The 20,804-nt window shown below is 36.2% G+C and overlaps 1 protein-coding gene across 8 annotated transcripts in view; it reads right to left on the bottom strand.

Annotated features, from left to right (window-relative positions):
- Positions 1-371: 371 nt before the first annotated feature.
- The window catches only part of LOC104105494 (GDSL esterase/lipase At5g03980-like), a 217,027-nt gene continuing 196,594 nt past the window's right edge, over positions 372-20,804 (bottom strand). For all 8 annotated transcript variants that reach the window (XM_070180650.1, XM_070180668.1, XM_070180674.1 and 5 more), the window contains one exon: positions 372-903. In XM_070180650.1, coding sequence (XP_070036751.1) covers positions 683-903 — 221 coding nt within the window. In that variant the 3' untranslated portion in view covers positions 372-682. The remainder of the gene's footprint in view (positions 904-20,804) is intronic.

The following is a 20,804-nucleotide window of genomic DNA, read 5'->3' as shown; positions in this document are numbered from 1 at the left end:
AAGAGATATCAGATATAACAAGTTAAGCTTATCTCCTTCACGTATATCCCTTATGCTCGAATCTGCGCGTGTGTGTGTACACATGGGATGGACCTGGTTCATGCCTGAGTTCCTTTGTCAATCTTCAAAACAAACTTCATTTGAGCCAACACACAACTTTGCACGCCACCATGTGAAAACTCGAGAACACTCTATACTAATCACACATAATTTTGTTAGATATTTGTACTAATTAGTGCAATAAAATAAAAGTTAAATGACCATTCATGAAATTAACCCCAAAATATATAGTCGCTCCGGGTTGAGTTAATAATTGATTTGTAAGGTAAAATAGATCAAGGGAAAAAGGTTATATGAAAGAATAAAAGAAATAAAACAACACTGAACTTTGATTTCTAGTTACGTCTGAACTTTGGACATGAACCCCTTAATATTATGAAACACAAAAACAGTCGAAACATAAAAAAGAGAAAGTACTTGCTATTTGATTTGTTCATATTGAGAGAAATGGAGAATAAAAAAGAAAAGCATTCAGGAAAGCAATGTTGATTTAATGCACTTGCCATTTCAATAGGGCTTCAATAATGTCATCAATCAATCATCTCAATAATGTCTTAAATCGGCACTGCGCCGTGTAAAAAGAAGGAGCGCTTATTTTGAATATGCTTTCTGATTCATACACTTAAGCTTGACAGTTCAATTGGGGTAAGATATTAGTATCAATTAGCCATCTTGTCAACCAACTGTATGCTTCTTGTGTCAAATGAGCTCCATCCCAGCTGATGTAAGTACTCGGGTCAATGCACACCGGAACTCCTATAGCTCCACATTGATTATGTAAGTCATAATTATAATCTCCTCCTATTCCACAACAAGCTTTCTGTAGAGAGTTTTTGTCAAATCCTAAAAAGAAAGTTTGTAAATGCACATATATTTCTTATAAACACATAAAAATGAGGAGTACGTATTTTTAGCATCACTTACCAAGACTGATGGCATTTTGTAAAAGCCAGAGATCGGTATCGTTCGGATGGCTTGTATGTAAGGGAGGAGCAAAAAGTTCGGTAGAACCAATAGACTTGTTCAAATAGTATATTTGTGTTGAAAAATTTATTAAACATATATAAATATTAAATTTAGAACTCAGTTATTGAAACTTGAAGTCGTTCTAAAATACAAAATTCATAACCTTGAAATTCTGGCCCCGCCTCTGCTTGTATGAGAGCAACACGTTATCTCCAGCCATCACAAGTCACAATACACAATCTTCATATGTATTCTCGGATTTACTGAAAAGGATCAAGAAACTATATGGATTTACAAATTTAATTTATACTATTTGATTTGGGGGATGTAAACTTCACTTTACACGCCACTACGTCGAAAACGAAACTATGAAAGCCTTACAGGTTCAAACAATTGTGATTGTCATGAATCAATATTATAACTCAATATACTTCAGTTTCGTTCTTCACACACTCTCTAATGAACAGGGATTAAGTACTTCAACAAGACTTGGTTGAATTGCTTGTTCACTAAATGCTCTAGCTTACTATATGTGTGAATGAGTAGTTTGCATAACAAAGGAAAACAATATATACACCCTCGTTAGTTAGCCCGTGAAATTGGCAACTTATAATTTAGGAGTCCTAAGTATGGCAGGGCTCCTAAACAGCGTGAAATCCCTCCAAAATAGCCCGGCTGCCAACTGCCCCTGAGATCCTAAGAAATCTCAACAAGATATTATTTCTTATCTAAGTCAATCACGGATTACCTTACCCCTACCTTGAAGGTAGAAAAGTTATTTTTAATAGATCCCGACTATAAAATAACTCAAGCCAGGATCCCAAATTCTCTTACCATAATAAGTTACTGCAGTTCAGAGGACACCAGTTGCCCAATTCTAAGAACTTGGTTCTTAGTACATATACATAACCTAGTTTTATTAATCTATACTATATAAAAGCACGAAATCCTTAGCGAAATATCGTTCGCCTTTTTTACCCTTTAGAAATAGATTTCACAATGGATTAAATTGCAATTTAAATTAACTTCTTAATATTTTGGATTTTCAAATCAACTTCAATTAATACTTAGTCTAATATTTAGGACTACAATATCTAATAAATTCCTCAACTTAGATTTTCTCTCTTGGTTAGGCAATATAACAAATCCTTTAAAGCTGCAAATCTCACACGAAGCTAAAAAGCCACAAAAAACTTAAAGCCACAAAACCTTGCCATCATCGACGCAAAGTAATACTATAAAAGTATACTTGTTTAAATATTATTATTATTATTATTAATATTATTATTATTTAAATATCATTGATGATTCTTTTAGGCGCATGCTCCAAATATTAAACACAAAGTAACAATACACAAAGCAATCCTGTTGTTCATTCAAAATATTATTGATATGAAGTAATCTCACAATTGACATGTAGCTTTATTTTCCGTGCGCATGCTAAAAAAATTAGAAAATTGTAAAAATATACTTATTTGTCAATTTTCTCCAAAACAATGAGCCAAGAATATTCAAAGCTTGCATGATCGTACAATAAATTAAAAAAAAAAATATTTGTTAGAAGTTAGAATAATATATGCTATGAACCAAATCACAAAATACATGGCTACATGACTGCTTGCACCAAGATGATCTCAATTCCATTCGACAAAAGAAATAAGCTTACTATGATCGAATAAAAAATAAAGAAAAAAGAAAAAATTCATTTACATGAAAGAATTGTTTTAACATTTATACAGGGTACACGCGCAACGCGCGTACACTAAGACTAGTCGTTAAAAAAAAAATCAAATCTCAACAATTTATGTTTAGATGGTTAACGTTTAAATATAAAAACCTACGTCGCGTGAGTTACGTGAATAACACTTTCTTGGACAATATTTGGTTAGAGTTTGAAAATAAAATTAAGTTGAAATTGAAAGTAGTACTATGTATTTAGTAGTTGACTCATATATTTTTTTGCAGTATTTCAAAACTGAAGTTCAATATTTGACAATACTGACGGCCAAAACTGACTGAAATACTTATACTCCCTCCGTTTCAATTTATGTAAATCCATTTGTCTGGGCACGAAGTTTAAGAAAAGAGAAAAACTTTTGAATTTGTGGTGTAAAATGAGGCACATATATTTTGTGTGGCTACAAATCATTACATAAAGGTATATTGTTTTCAAATAAGAAGGGGTCATTCTTTTTGGCACGGACTAAAAAAAAATAGGTTCAAATAAATTGAAACGGATAGAGTATTATTTATGGCTAAACCTACTTTGGAGGCCTCAAATATTAATGTGAAATGAGACTTCTTTGGACAATCATTTAGGAGTATCTACCCATGGTCCAGCTTATTAATTACAACAGAGACATGAATGACAACTTAACTAAGGCTATTTGATTTGCTAGAAGCAAAAAAAAGAAGAAGAAGAAGAAGAAGAATCTGCATTTCATGAATCGCGTGGTTTCTAAGTTTGCTTTTCTGTTGAATAACCACCGCCACCAAACTAATAGAATGAAATTGTTAAGTTTAGAATTTTAATAATAAACAATACTTAAAAGAGCCTTGACTAGTGACATCTCATTTTGTGCATATTAGCAACGGTATTGATGAATGCAAGGAAAGAAAATCCTATGAGGAAATCAGAGGAAGCCAACGGCTATGTATTTCGAACTTTGCATCAAATGTAAAGAGAATCAATCAATCAAAGAACAAGTAAGGAAAGTCAATCAATTAGGCCTGCTAAAGATCCTCAAGTGCACAAAAAAGGAAGAGAGCTAATCATGGATAGAGAGAGCTAATCAAGGATAGAGAGCAAATCAAAGGACACTATGCGGAAGCTCTAATCAAGTATAATTGGAAGAGCCAATTCTTCAAGTTAAGAATGTATCTAGCCACACTTCTCAAGCTAGATTCATGAAGCTACCCTTGGGTCTCACTCTTAGATATCTATGCCTCACAAGGAAAGACCTCAAATCATTATTGCTATGCGATCCCAGAAAACAAGGAATCAAAAGACTCATCAAGCATACAAAAGAAGAAGTAGAAGGGCAAAGCAAATCACACAACTTCACATCCGTTTCTACACGTTTCTATTTCTTAGTACAAACATTATATTTTTAGTCTACAAGTGTCGCAAAAGAGAGAAAGAGTTAGAAAACAAAAAAATAGTTGTTTCAATACTAGAAAGAAACATTGTTGCTGTATATCGTTGGTGGTGAACGTACTAAAACCATCACTGTTGTAAAAGCTTACTGAAGATCTAAGAGAACCCTTCTGACCCAAGGGAACTGGACGTAGGTACCACACCGGTAATGAACCAGTATAAAAATTGCTACGTCTCCTTTACTCTTCTGTTTGCGCAATTTATTTATGTTAGGATTAATTCCTGTGTGAAGTCTAGTCGACTAAGTTTTCTCATAGTCAACTAAGTTTTACAAATCGGCTACAATTCACCCCTCCCCCCTCTTGTACTTTCAATTGGTATCAGAGCAGGACACACGAATATTGCTTAACAACAAGTGAGGAAAAGATTATGGCATCAAACACAGTCTTTGGAGCACTTTTTCAAGAAGGAACTTCTCAGGTACGATCTCCTTACTTCAATGGCCAGCACTTTTCACATTGGAAAGTGTATATGGAGACCTACACTATGTCATATGATATTAAGATTTGGCGTGTGATAAAAAAGGAAAATCTTTCAATTCCGCCAAAGAAGGATAAAGACGGTAAAAATATAGTATCATTTGATCATCTTGATTTAGATGAATATACTAAAGAACAAGCAGTTATCATCCAAGTTAACGTCAAGGCAAAAGATGTACTGTACAATGCCATAAGCAAAGAAGAATATGAAAAAAATATCTACGTATGAAACTGCAAAGGAAATGTGGGATAAGTTGGAAGTCAATAAGGTGAAAGAGACAAGGATTAATCTCCTAGTTCGAGATTATGAATTGTTTCAATGAAGGATGGCCAATCGGTGGAGGAAATGTTCTCTAGATTCAGCAAAATCCTTGGAGACTTAAGCCTTTGGTAGACCAATCAGAAGTGGAGAACACGTGAGAAAAATTCTAAGAAGCCTCCCCACAATTTGGCAACTCAAATTTATTATTGGTACCCAATTTTTCCCTCATATTTTATAAAATATTCTATATGCTTTCAAATATTATTTTGCATTATTACTCAATTTACAAGAGCTATATAAGTATTTTCTATAATTATTTCATATCTTTTAAAGCTTTAAAATTGATTTCTTGTATTTAAATTGTTTAAATATTTATTAGTTATCCTTTCCAATTATTTCGTGATGCCTTAATCATCAAAATTTATTATTTAAACTCACACATATGTTTTACAACATTTTTACTTCATTTCATATAATTACATTTGTATTTTTGAGCTATTTATGCAATTTTGTAATAATAGCCTATATTATATACATAATTACATTTATTACATTGTTTATGCTAAAATAGTATTTTTTTTTATATTTTTATAATATTAAGCTATTAGTTTCAATCATTTTACCGCATAAGTAATATTTTTATTATTTATAAATTACTTTTTATAAATTATTGTAAATGAATTTTGTACAATTAACCTATAGCCCAATATAGGGCTAATTTTCGGACCAAATCAGGCCCAAACCCTTAGACCACCTCATTTTACTCTTTAGCAACCCAAACCAAACAATCACATTGACTTAAACCGGTCGAAACCCATTTTCTTGATCCGTCCCGACTTATTTTAATCCTGGCTGTTGATCTCTTAAGATCAACGACCCACAATAAACCAGCCCTTCTCTTTATGACCCTCACCCAAACCCTAGAGACTATTTTCTTCGCCCAGTCGCCTCTTCATTCTCTCTTCTCTACACTCTCACACTAAACCCTATCCTCCTTATCTCTAACCATTCTTCCATTTCGGCTAGACAATGGAATCTCTCTATGATTCACTTTCCATATTTGTATTACTGCATCAGTACCTACGCAACAATGGCGTTACTTAGTACTTGCCTAAACTTGGCAAGTACCATCTCTCAGAATCGGGCCCGTTCAACTTCAATCTCTAAGATATGGACAATATCTCGTCCATATACATGGAAAAGGGGTTGATTTCTTACACCAGCAGACCGATTTTTAAATATTGAACCATAATTAGGATTTGATTTTCAATTTCTCCTTTTACCGGCTCTATTATTGATTGCATGTGATATTTTCTTTCCTTATTTGTACTTAATTTATTGTTTTCCATATTTGTTTGTTCATTTTTTACTACTATATAACCCCTTTTTTTCCCGTTCCCCTAAAAGGTCGAAACGACTATCCTTTGACTATTGTTACGACCACTATTCTCTCATTCTCGCTCATTCTATGATTTTGGCCGACTGAAAGTCAAGGCCACCGAAATTCGATTATTCAACCTCTTTCAGTGTAAGCACTGCCCGGGGTTCACTTGAAACCCTTGGGAACTCTGATGCATTAGGATTTTGGGGTTCTGTTGCTTTTTTGTTACTAATGATTAAAGTCCTGCTAGAAATTATCCTTATTACTTACTTGTCTATTAATTTGTAACTGGTAAGTGCCTTTGGCCTTTGCAGTTTCATTCTCTATTCGTTTGTATTCATACTCTGTATATCTATGCCATTGAAACCTTTGTGAATCAATATGCTATTATGTCATCTATGTTTGCAGCCCTATTTGCTCTGAAGTTATTCTCGTGGCTCTATATATTTTTTTTCTAGTATCTAAACTAGCCTAAATTATAATCCCGATTCTATCATTCCTAAGCATCTCCATCCTAGTGTGTTTGTGTGTGTATGAATGCTTTCATCTGCTGCTTGTCTTGAGTTTACCTTCTACCATGTTCTGGATTCTTGTGATATACCAATTTATGCCCAAAATATGTTCTAGTTCCTATTGAATCATTCATGTATGCTTTACTAGAGTTAATTCTTGATCATATTGTTAGCCAAATATTCTTTCCTGCTACTTAATGTGTGCACCCTGATTTGTTTAATCTTGTGCTCCATAATATAGCTGAAGACCTCTAGAATGAGACTTAATATCTAGCCTCTTCTCCTATATGTGATTAAGACATAGTATATGTATGTCTTGTTAATCTAGAGTTGATATATTTTCACTTATCATGAATTCTGATATTGTTTTGAACCTTTGTGCTATGATTAATACTGAATATGTTAAGTCTCATGTTCAACTAAGTGGCATGTTTGTCAACTATTGTAAACTATGTCCACTAGCCTATTGTTATAATGTTCGTGACCATATGCTCATTAGGCTCTCATGTTAAAAACCTTCATGTGAAAACTGCCATCCACATGTTCCTCTCTATGACTTTGCTAGATTCTTATGTTAATTGACTGAAGTCCCTAGGTTAATTATGGACTATGCTTTTCCTCTTGAAACTCTTGTTGGAGTAATTCACTAGTGGCAAATTTGAAAGAGAAACTCGAACAAAAGCATGTGCACAATGGGGAAACAAGACTGCCCAGTTTTGCACCTTTCTCGACAAGCTTGTTTATATATGTGAGAAGGACTCTCTTTCAACTATGGATGCAAATCAGCTACATGGAAGATCACTCTACAGGGATGGCATTTATGCACTGCTATTACTACTATTGCAGTATACTTCATATTGATAGTACTAGATCAAAATGTACTATCAATCTTGAGATTTATCAAACTCAAGTTTGGTAATAGTTTCTACGGAAAAGGTCCAAATATGCCCTTGTATTATACGAAATTGAGCACATTTGCCATTCGTTAATACTTTAGCTCAAGAATGCCCCTACTGTCACATAGTTGGTCCATATATGCCCTTAGAATCACACAGTTCGCCCATATATGCCCTTTTCGAAACGAAATCCACCCAAACTAATTAGTTCTTTCGTTAATTGTATTAAAGTATATTACAAACACTATTTTCTTTTTTATTAGTACTTTTTTTCTTTACCATTCTCTCTTCTTTCTTATTTTTTCTTTTCTTCTCTTTTTTCCCTTTTTCTTTCTCCCATATCTGATTTCCTCCATTGTTGATGTCTTCTCTATTTTCGTCACCAATTTAACTTGACAAAACTCATGAATTTCAATTACTAAGAAAATTCTCCCATAAGAATATTTTAATAAATCATATGTTTGTCAATTTTTAAATTTTTACTGAACATATATTTAGTTATAAAAAATTTAACAAAGTAAGATTGAAATAATATTTATATAACAAAAAACCCGAAAGATCCAACAAAACCGAACCAATCCAAACCGATATAATTGGTTTGGTTTGGTTTTGATAAAAACGGAACCAACTCGGTCCATGTACACCCCTAATTTACATAGTTAATAAAAAAATAAAAAATGTCCAGCTGAAAAAAGACTAACAACTCAAATTTATAACACTAGAACTTGAACTCTGGTCTTTTAATTATTAAATTATCTTTCTGGAAATAATTTAAATATTTTGGTCTTTTGAGTATTGTTAAAGGTTGAGATATTTTTATTATTTTAAAGTTTAAACCATAATTTTTGAAACAATTTAATTTCGTTTATTTAGAGGGTCAACACCACATCAGCGAGTTGATGTGCAAAGGATGTATGTAGGGGACGCACTATAGCTTCAACATGTTCATATGAATTTAGTAGTAGTAGTATTTGTTATATTGAGCATGAGTATATCTAAACAATGATCTCTCTCTCACTCTCTCTCTCTCTCTCTCTCTCTCTCTCTCTCTATATATATATATATATATATATATATCAAACTTTGAATTCATAATTGTACAAATGACCAATATATTAAATGTCGAGAACATGGAATTTATGAGTTTTATCAAGTGAAATTGGTGACGAAAATGAAAAAGACATCAGCAATAGAGGAAATCGGATATGGGAGAAAGAAAAAGGGAAAAAGAGAAGAAAAGAAAAAAGAAGAAAGAAAAGAGAAAAGTAAAGAAAAAAAGTACTAATAAAAAGGAAATAGTGTTTGTAATACACTTTAATACAATTAACGAAAGAACTAATTGGTTTGGGTGAATTCCGTTTCGAAAAAGGCATATATGGGCGAACTGTGTGACTCTAAGGGCATATATGGACCAACTATGTGACAGTAAGGGCTTTCTTGAGCTAAAGTATTAATGAAGGGCAAATGTGCTCAATTTCGTATAATACAAGGGCATATTTGGACATTTTCCGTAGTTTCTATGTAATTTTCATAGGCTATTTCTTTACATTACATAAAACTATACACTATCTTGTATTGTTTTGGTTTTAATTTCTTATATATAAAAACTAGACCTAGGCACCATGCCTAGTGGATTAAAAAATATATAATTCACTAGCATATGATGGTCAATCCTATCATTCTAACGCTGTTTCTGAAAAATATAAGCATAAACCTGCCTTGTGAACTTGGCAATATTTGCTGTGATCTTGTCTATATGCTTTGGTTGGAATTACTGTTAGATATAACTTTATGAACTAAGTATGTTTGCCCAAATTACGCTACTAATATGATTATTATGCAAGGCTTTCATGTTGAAATCCTCAATAAGAAATTATACTCTACACACTAATAGAAATCATGCATATAGGAATCACACACTTCACTTAACTTGTCTAATACTTGTACACCATTCAAAACATGTTAGTTTAAGTAATTGCTATACATGTTTCCATATCTACTACTGCACGCTCTTAGACAACATGCCTATAAGGATCAAACACCTTGCTTAATTATTAGATAACATGCCTATAGGATGTGATAATACATGTCTTCACAAATGCTCATCAAGATATCATGACTATAGAATTTTAATCATTTAGTCAATTACTTTTGCAGCTTTCATTATATTGCCCCACCTAGATGACATGTCTATAGGGATAAAGTACTATAAAATCAAGTTTAATTGTCAACTACTAGAAATCCTGCCTATAGGATACTGTCACTCGCCTAGAAATCCTATCTATAACATCAACGTTATTAATTATGAGATTTCAAACATTTATATTGTCTCATTGCACGAGCAATTTAGAGATCATGCCTATAGGGATTTTAATGCCTTTAATCAGCAAATTCATTAGTCTAAAGTTGTAGTACTGCTCGTACTATACTGGAAATTAGAATCACATGGAAATCATGGCCATAAGAGTTAACGACTCTCATGTGTTTTAACTCTAAAAGTTTTTACTGCCTAATCTTCCCGTGTGTATTTGTTGCTTATGTGTGGAGGCTAACTTGAGCCATTTATTATTTTTATGTAAAGTCCTATATGTTTTGAATGTGTACCTAGTTTTATTATTTTGAGCATCCTAATTTGAGTCTATAACCACCCAAATAGTAGGTCCACGGCCTCCTGGACCATAGGTATGGGGCGGGTAGCGCACGCATAGGAGACGGTCTAGAGTTGAATTAGAACGTTTTAAGTATAGCATGAGACGATAGTATATGCCCGCTGAATAATATGAGCAACCCCTACCCTAAGGGAGTTGCGAAGTATTATTTATGTTGCACAAGATGATCCTTTAGGCTAAAAAACTTAGGACCCCCCTCCTTTATATGTTTATTGTTTGCAATTCGAATAATTAATTTATATCTTGTAATCTCCAAAGACTTGTACCGGTTATCTATATAGTTTAAATCTTGTACGAATTTCTTTACACTTGTTAGAACCTTTAGATTCCTTGTCTTCCCTCACTTATATGATCACATAGGACAATTATAATCCGCTAATCCCACATAGCGTAAACTTCAGGACGGGACCCATAGTTTTGTACCTCGAAGAATGCCTAACACCTTCTATTTGAGGTAATTTGAGCCCTTACCCAATCTTTGGTAATGTAGACTAATTAAACAGAATTATTTACAAATATGTGCCCTAATGCACCTTAAATATCGTCAGGTGGCGACTCTTAACTTTTAACACCCATTTAAAAGAATTGTCACAAGTCGAAACCTACTTTTGCGAGTAAACGGGGTGCGACAGCATTGCGACTCTGATGGGGATTTACACTTAGACTCTTACCATAATGAAGTTGACTTATGTGGATTAATGAATATTTTTGATGACATGTACATTCCTTCCCTTATCTTTCTTTATTTGTTTAAATTGCTATGACATATACATCCTCTCTCTGTTTCCTTCATCTTGTTTAAGACTGCTATATCATGTCTCTCACGTCCCTATCTCCCTATTTGCTTCATTTAATTACATTTTTGCATGTTTTCATGAGTTAAATTGACTTCTCTCTTTTGTATTTTCCTTTTTCTTTTCTTTCTCCTGTTTATATTATTTATTGTTTTACGCATTTTCAACATGTAAATATTTGGTAACATGTTACTATTTTTGCGTAAAGCATGCTCCCAGCATTATACTCCACTCGTGCTTATTATCACCATAGCGGCGCTTGATGACTGTCCGCGCTTTCCTAAAAAATACCATTTTAAAACTGGAAAGACTTATTTGTCGGTAGACTAATCGATCAGCGGTATAGTCGATGCTCACATGCCTTTTCCTCTCAAGTTGTCCACTTGAGAGTACCAGTCTAGACCTTTCTAGAAACCACACTCTGATTTGAAATGTACATGCATCATGTTAAACCTAGTATGGATTGAGACGTCATTGACGTATCAACCCACTTAGGTGAACACTGTCCAAAGTCCAACGGGATTTCCATAATCCCAAAGGACACCATCATATTATGTGCATTACTTTGAGAAAACATGCCATCATGTTGATCATTATTGCGTAAATAGTCAAATCTGGAGGGGGAAAGGGCTAACTTTTATTTGTTTGCAGAAAATGAAGCATGAAATCCCCAGGTTTGGTATAATCCAGAATATCCCGCCTCTGCTACTTGATTGGTGGAATGACCTTGCACCCTGTGACAAAAACCTTGTGAAGAGAGTACTGGGTAACCTGCCATTTTTGCTGAATGTTCAACCCAACAGGGGGCTAAATGAGGCAGCCACCATGTTATGGGATGAAAAGAGAGTTGTTTTCCGGTTTGGAAATATGAAAATGAATCCTATCCTAGAAATAATAGGGGGCTTCGCCAAGTTACCATGGGATAGTCCGGGTCTATTGGTACCAAATAATCCCACCACACGCGGTTTTCTGAAGATGTTGGGTTTTAAGAAGAACGACAAACTGGTCTGCCTGAAGAAATCATATATCCCCTTTGAATTTCTCTATGAGCGTTATGGGCGTATCAAATCATATAGCCTTCATCATAAAGAGCTAGCCATTACCTCTTTAGGATGGGTGTATCGTCGGGTCTATGTTTTCATAGTCTACTTCTTGGGTTTGTTGATCTTTCCAATGCAAGGGGAAGAATTCATACTCGCTTAGCCATGGTTGCCAGGACCTTAATGGAGGGTATCGAGGGGAAGAAATACACTATCATTCCGATGATCATAGCTGAGATGTGACGTGCTCTGGATCAGTGCAAGCATGGGTTCGCACACTTCAAGGGTTGTAATCATTTGCTACAAGTTTGGTTGCTGGAACACTTTCAGAGAGGTGACTAGCGCCACGAGCTTCCATGTAGGCCACTGAATGACTACATAGCCAGTCTTCATCCATTAAAGATGACATTCATTCCAGACAGGTTTGCAAAGCCTGGAAATGCCGTAGGCTGGGTGCATTTCTTCAGTAATTTGACAGACGAGCAAGTGCATTTGATGTTTGAATGGTTTCCTAGTAGTCAGTTCATCATCAGGTCCAAAGGAACCATTCACTTAGTATTGATCGGGTTGCGAGGCATCTACCCTTACACTTCTATAAGGGTAATGAGGTAAGCTGGGAGGAAACAAGTCATACCTCAGGTTTTCATCATGGTTCAGTATAAAGCAGACTTCAAAGGAGATGTCATCCCATTCAAATTTGTGAGCCCAACACATATAGGAGAGACTATTGAGCCAGATACGTATCACGCCGGTCATATATACTACTATCTCTCATGGTTGGAAGATGACATAACCGGGGACGTCAAACCGGGGGTTCTGAAGGATAGAATCATAGATGAGGTGGCTGAGGCACATATAAAATATAAGAGGCTATGTAAAAGGTGTTTGAATCTGAAGCTAAGCATCTAGAACAACATAAGGTGGATATGGAGGCGATCAGATAATGGAACGAGATTGGAAATAAGTTTACAGAAAGGTTGGAGCATCTAGAGCAAGGACTGATGGAGCTAGAGAGGAAGATGAGAAAGAGGCTTTGGGATTGTCAAAGCATGGATCCTGATAAAGGAGGGAAGCTGGTAATGGCGTACTTGATGCTCAATATGCGCGATCTGGGAAATGTGATTGATGGAGTCAAGAGAGACAAGCATGAAGAAGGTCCTTTAGGGACCAAGTAGAATAGGAGATAATGTTCGTTATTGCTTTCTAGATTAGATTAGATTTCGATGTAATAAGGCTTAATGCCATTAGTGACTTTATAATTATTATTTCGATTTAGTGAATGATTGATTTGTCTTGTTTTCGCATTAATGGAATGAGGCAACATTGGCATGAATTTTCTCCAAGTCTATATGTCGCTTAGGCCTACCTCAGGCACAATGAGGTCCCCAAATTAGGACGTGAATTATTGCACAACCTTACATGATACCTGCTTAAATATTGCAAACACTCATTTACTTCATCTTACTGACTTTGTTACCTTTTTTTCTTTCTTTTGATTACTCCCATTCCTAAAGATTGGTTCGTACATGCTGGTATCATCAGCGTACCATACTAGATCCAGAGGTCCTCCACCTCCTCCCCCACCTAGCGATCCAAAAACCAAAGGCAAAGGGAAGATGTATGATCTAAGTGGTAACCGAAAAGACAATGCTACTATGGCAGAGAATGTTGAAACCTCGGACGGAAGAAGTACGCCAGGACAGAATGAGTTGGCGTACATTTGAACAGAAAATCTTGGAGCTACAGGGTAGGCTTGAGCAGGTCCAAAATCTCGCAAACCTCTACCTTACTCTAAATGTTCCTGACATCAACTAGTAAAACACAACCACTCAAAACCAAACACCACCGCAAAACACCCAAAATCCACCACCCATAGCTCCACAAAATCCTTCCGTAATGTACCAGTATAACAATCCCGCCCCTCCTCAAAACCTTAATCCACCACTAGTGAAAACCCCTCAACACCATCACCATCATCCAACCCAGTATCTGTAAACCACCACTTATCACACCCCTCAAAATGCACCACAACTCACCCCTAATTCCCCTCAAACTTCGATCAATGATCACCCATATACCCAAGTTCCAGGAACTCATCAAGGAAACCCGATATATGTGGAAACCTTACCCCACACCCTACAAAAAACCCTATACATACCTGAACCGATCGAGAAGGAACTGCTCATCTGAAACATGGCAGAGGAACTCAAGAAACTGACAGGGAGAGTCCAAAGTGTTGAAGGCGGAAAGGGCGTTGAATGTTTAAACTACGAAGACTTGTGTATTCAATCAGATGTAGAACTGCCAGAGGTTTACAAACCTCCTAAGTTTGAGATGTTTGATGGCACCGGTGATCTTAAGGTGTATCTGAGACTTACTGTGAGAAGCTTGTAGGAGTGGGCAAGAATGAGCAAATCCACATGAAGTTGTTCATGCGAAGCCTTAAAGGGATGCCTTATCCTGGTACATTATCCAGAATTCGAAGAATTGGGCAAAATGGGTGAGCATGGGATCTGGTTTCATGGATAGATTCAGATTCAACACAAAAAACATGCCAGGTGTTTTCTATATCCAAAACCTCAAGAAGAAGTCGACAGAAACCTTCCGCGAGTATGCTACTCATTGGAGATCAGAGGCCGCCAAGGTGAGGCCACTATTTGAAGAAGAACAAATGAACAAGTTCTTTGTTAGAGCTCAGGATCCGCAATATTATGAAAGGTTGATGGTTATCGAGAATCACAAGTTCTGAGACATCATCAAGTTAGAGGAAAGGATAGAAGAAGGAATCAAAAGCGGAATGGTGACCAATTTCGAGGCACTACAAGCCACCAATAAAGCTTTACAATCAGGAGGTATCTAGAAGAAGAAAGAAGTGGGTGCCATGATGGTAGCCCAGGGCCCTAAGTCTCCCCTTACATACCAAACACCTACACCCACATACCAACTCTCACCTCAAAAATACCAATACCCTGCCACCACCCACCATACCCATAACACCCAACCCGTATATTACCATTAACCTCCCCCCGCCCCTAAAACTACCCAAAGCCATGACCAAACTTTGACTGCAGAGCTCCCAGACAATACACCCCAATCGCTGAAGCCATAGCCCAACTGTATGAGAGTTTAAAGGTCGCTGGTTACATCACCCCCATTCCTGTTGTTGCTGTCGAGAACCCTTCCCAGTGGGTTAACCCCAACAAAACTTGTGCTTACCATTCAGGCATGAAAGGCCATACCATTGAGGAATGTCGAATGTTGAAGGACAAGATTCAGACACTGATCGACACCAAAGTTATACAAGCAAAATAGGTCATGCCAAATGTCTGTAATAACCATCTCCCTGATCATAGATGCGAGGGAGTGAATGTGATAGAAACAGATGAAGAATAGGATTAGGAGGGATCCATCGAACTTATTCGAGAGAGGGATGCTCCTAAAACATCTCTTGCCACCCTCTCGCAGATTGTGGTGCAAACCCAGGCACCATTTCAGGTCGAGGTAGCTACACCCTTCACTGTGATGGTAGCTCCAACACCGTCCTATAAGTCTGATGTTGTCTCATGGGATCGGACGCGAGAAGAAAAGGAAAAACCAAGATGGAAGAGATAGGTGCTTCGCAGGAATGACCAGAACTGGCAGAGTTTATACACATGAGAATCTTGGAGGAATAAGCAAAGAGACGACATCTAAGCCACCTGTCGAGGAGATAGGAATTGTTGATATTTGGAGGAAGGTATAGGTGAGGAAATACTTTGTTGTTGAACATCTTAACAAGACTCCCACCCTGATATCCATCTTGTCGTTGTTGCAAAATTCAGATGCGCACAAGAATGCCTTGATGAAAGTGTTAAGTGAAGCTTATGTGCCTACCGGTATCACTAGTAGGGAGATGTACAATATGGTAGGACACGTACTGGAGAGCCACAAGATTACTCTCCACGAAGATGAGCTACCACCGGAGGAGTTGAGTCATAAAAAAGCATTGCACATTACTATGCAATATGAAGACAAGTTCATTGCTAGGGTTCTGGTAGATGGGGGTGATAAGTGGGGATTTTGAATGCTTATTAGCACCTTTAAGCATTTGTTTTGGTCCAAAATTATTGAATTGTATTCCTAGAACTAATGAAATTATGCAAATTACAAGAATGCTGGAAGTTTGGTCTCCCGAGATAAAATATGACTTAAAAAGGAAGGTTCTGAAGCACATGGCAATAAAGGGGCAAGAAATACAAACGTGCGGTCCGCAGAAAGAATTCAGCGCCCGCAGAAGAAATTGCGGACCGCAAAATTCCATCTGCGGCCGCAAACCAAGAAGAAATACCCAACAGGACTTTCAGCAATTTGCTGACCGCACATGAATTGTGCGGCCGCAGAACTGGGCTTAAAAGTCAAAGATCAGAGAGTATGCAAAAAGACCAAGTCCAGGAGCCTCTGTGAAGCGTGGACCGCACAAGAATTGTGCGGCCACAGAATATTGCCTCGTGGCCGCAATCCTAAAATATGCGACTGCATAAGAATTGCCTCGCAGCCGCAGTCCAGAAATGTGCGGCCGCAGAACTCACCTTCCTACCAACTAAAGAAATCTCCGGACCGCACATGGAATTGTGCGGCCGTAGAACCTCCCGAGGGGTATTTTTGTCCGCAATTTTCGGCCCTACATAAATAGATGAGTTTTACAAAATTAGGTTAAGTTTGAACATACACAGATGATGTAGCCATTTTTCTCTGCCATTTTAGGAAGTTTTAGCTTATTTGAGTATTTTAACATTAGATTTCATTATTTTAATCTTTCATTATGAGTTTAATTATCTTTCCATATTTATTTTCTTCAAATCCTATTATGAGTAGCTAGATATTTACTAGGGTTGTGACCCAACCCTACTGTATAAACCTTATGGCTGATTAAATTTATGCTTGTTTATGATTGGTTATTGATTATTTAGCTTCGTTCATGCTTCAATTTTAATAGTTGCAAATATTGATTCATGCCTATTTGACTTAGTATTTACTTGAGAAAGAGGGACCTAGTCTAGAATAACTTAGCTAACAAGGAATTTGGTTAATCTAGAGATTGATTAACCTAATTAAAGGATTCAAACTAGAGATACTAAGAACCCGATTTGAGCTCTTATCAACTGTTTTGGTTGATACCCAATTGGACTTTAAAAGCCAAATTGGAAAAAATCACTCTTTGACCGAGAGTTATTGAGTGGGTAACGTAGAGTTAAGAGTCGTAATATACCCCAATCAACAAAATAAGTATAATATTTTTATTCCATTCCGTAAACACCTAGGTATTGGTCATAGCCCTAGGCCTTTAATCCAATTGGAAAAACCTCAAAAACAATTATCTATAATCTATTTTCTTTAGGATTAGGCCGATTAGAGAATGCCAATTATTAATTAATAATAAAATAGGTATGGAATCTTTGCTTTAACAACTTTCAAAGTTGCACTAGCATTAGCTGGAGGAGGAGCACTGGTAGAAAGAACCTCTCTCAGATGTCCATAACTCAGACTAATGAATATATTAGCACTGCAAGGGTAGAAATATTCATAGTAAAAGATAGTAATACTAAGAAGACTTTTCCTTTATAATATACCTTTTTAGTAAAGACATATCTCCCGTGGTTCTCGGAGATCCCTCTTTCTCGGGGTATTTCCTGGGGTCAAGTATTCCGCTTGTTTGCTGTCAGGAATTCAGTAGAGTGGCCTTGAACCTACTTACCTCACTTGCAGACCTGCTGCGGAGCTAACCCTTGTTCTATTGGTTTGGTGGTTGCTACATAGACGATTTATTTATGCCCATCATAGGACCTACTTGCATTCATTAGAGTAAAAGTAGAAATTGAAAATAAAACCTTGTTGTGGAAGTGCAATCATAGATAACCCATTTGCTTGCTTCAAATATATACTCCTAACTCCCCTCATAACTCCCTGTGGAAAGCGACCCTGACTCTTGTTGAGTAATATTATTGCATACGACTATATCATATCTCATATAGAGATGTGCCGTAGATGTCATCAATTTTTGGCGCCATTGCCGGGGAAAAATGGTGTTAACTATATATTTGGGTGTATTTTTGGAATATCTTCTTTTTGTTCCATGTTACTAACATGTTTGAGAAATCGTAGGTACAACCATGGCGAACAATAGGGGTGGGCATAACCGAAAAAACCAGCCGAACCGAAAATTTCGGTTTATTCGGTTTCGGTTTTTCACTTTATTCGGTCGGTTTATGGTTTATAGTTTTAAAAAGTTCGGTGTTTGGTTCGGTGATCGGCTTTAATGATTCGGTTTTTGGTTAAACCAAAAAACCGAATTTTATACTCGTTTTTCACATTCCTTGTTTTCACTACTCACTTAACTTGATCCATAACTTAAAGCTGGTTTGCTAGAAAATACTGAGGAAGTGTTAAATCTTAAACAATTTGGTAAGAGGAAAAGGAAAGAAGATGAGGGGTTACAATTATCTAAGCATAGCTCTTCGTAGCCATTCTTCTTACTCTAAGCTTCTGCTTTTCTCTCCTGTTAGGTAATTTTTGCTTCATTTCATTTCAATTTCTTAAATTTTTTTTTATGAATTTTTATTGTGCTCGCTGATTTATTACTTGCTTCGTTGGGCTTTGGTAGTGGAAAATAGATCAAATAAATTAACCTTTGGTAGTGGAGGCATTAGCTTTAGCTCTCTCTTCCGTGTCAAACTGTACTAACATCAACACCACAACATAAACTTTGATACAACAACATAAACGAAAAATATATGTTCCGTATTTTATGTATATTTTTTTAAAGATATATATATGTATATGGGTTAGTTGAAGACAGTAGAAGCACTTGCATCGGCTGCAAAAAGTAATCTATTCTCGTTGTTTCATACTATTTTTGCCATGGCTTGAAACCGAAAACTGAACTAATTAAACCGATCCGAGCATGAATAAAGCGAACCGAAGTTATTATGGTTTGGTTTTGGTTATTAAAATTACAAACTAAAAACCGAATTAACTGAACCGAAATTCTACAAAACCGAACCTAACCGACCGATGCCCACCCCTAGAGAACAATGAGCTCGGAAATTTACCTTTGGGGGATGTGGACGTCGAGGAGGAACAAGTTGATGACGTTCCTGTTATACCCTGTGCGTTCCAAGGTGACGTAATGAATATGAGACTTGTTAGTCATTATTTAAATGATTTTAAAGTCAAAATGTGACTATATATGATGTTTGGATAGAAAATATAAAGTTTGGAAATAATCGGATTTAAGTTGCGGAAAAACCAAGTATTTACCCTGTAACAGAGTTTTTTGAGAAATAAATTTTATGTGCTATATGAGGTTTTTTTGGGACATATTATATACAAAATTGAAGGTCTTTTAATGTAGTTTCCAACTATCATAACCGTTCATTCATATGATATCTAAATAAAAAGATATAAGTATCAGAAAATGGGTGAATGAGAGGGTGCCAAGCTAGCACCTTTTGACTTTTCAAAAGTTGATATATATATGTCTTAACTCGTCCCTCTCTTCATTTTTACATAGAACCCAACCAGAGAATACCATAAAATATGTCCTTGAGTTCTCTAATAGTGTTTCAAAGAATACTAACATCCCGAGTACGAAATCGAGAAGCGATAACATCAGAACGATCCCTACGACGTAAGTATCACTATATCGCCTCTCCTTTTCTTTGTAGTTTGAGTTTTGGAACGTATTTAATAGTTAATAAAATGCCCAGTTTCTATATTTAAGTGTTTAGATATCAAGGAAGTTTGATAAATTCATTTCCTAATATTTAAAACTCACGGGACGGTGATTGGAAGATGTGTGTTCGATTTATTTCACTTTTAGTGGACTGTTTTGTAGTCCGCTCGTGTTGGCCTATTGTGCTGCTGATTTATGGAGTTTGGTAGGATGAAGGACGTGGAGAAATGCCACATGTGGTAGGGTAGTAGGCTGGTCGCTCGTTGTTGCAATTTCAGGTTAATTGGTAACTTATTGATTGGGTATGTTATAGTATATTTTGGGGTTTTGTTGTATTGAAGGTCCCAAATTATAGTTGGGTTGTTTTTGTGTTGCTGATTGTATTGTATTTGTATCTCGCCTATTGTAGGCTTGAGGGAGCAGTGAAATCAGGGGAAATGCTGCCCGTTTTATTTTAAAATCGAGTTATCATTTGAGATACGTGATATACCACCGCCATCTAAGTTGTACACGTACTTCTTTGTTATAGGGTTGGCGCTAGTTGTCACAAGCTTGTTGTTGAGTTGCATTGACGACTTGAGGTATGTTAAGGCTATCCCTTCTTTCTTTTTGGCACGATCTATACGACACGAATGGAACGAGCAAATGCACAACTTCCATAAATGACTCTATTCATTAAAATACTAGGGGTGTCTATATTCTTGATTCCCCATGTGAAATATGATTATATCTTCTGTTCATGGGTCTCAGAAAAATACGTATTTGATAAAGTTTATCCGACAAGCATATTATTTTTATGACATTCCGAGAAATCTTATTAATGTATTTCTTATGCATTTCATGCATTTATACATGTACATTGACCCATGACCAGATG

Source organism: Nicotiana tomentosiformis, chromosome 1 (genome assembly GCF_000390325.3).
Source record: "Nicotiana tomentosiformis chromosome 1, ASM39032v3, whole genome shotgun sequence".
Classification (NCBI taxonomy): domain Eukaryota; kingdom Viridiplantae; phylum Streptophyta; class Magnoliopsida; order Solanales; family Solanaceae; genus Nicotiana; species Nicotiana tomentosiformis.
This window is presented reverse-complemented; position numbering and strand designations above follow the sequence as displayed.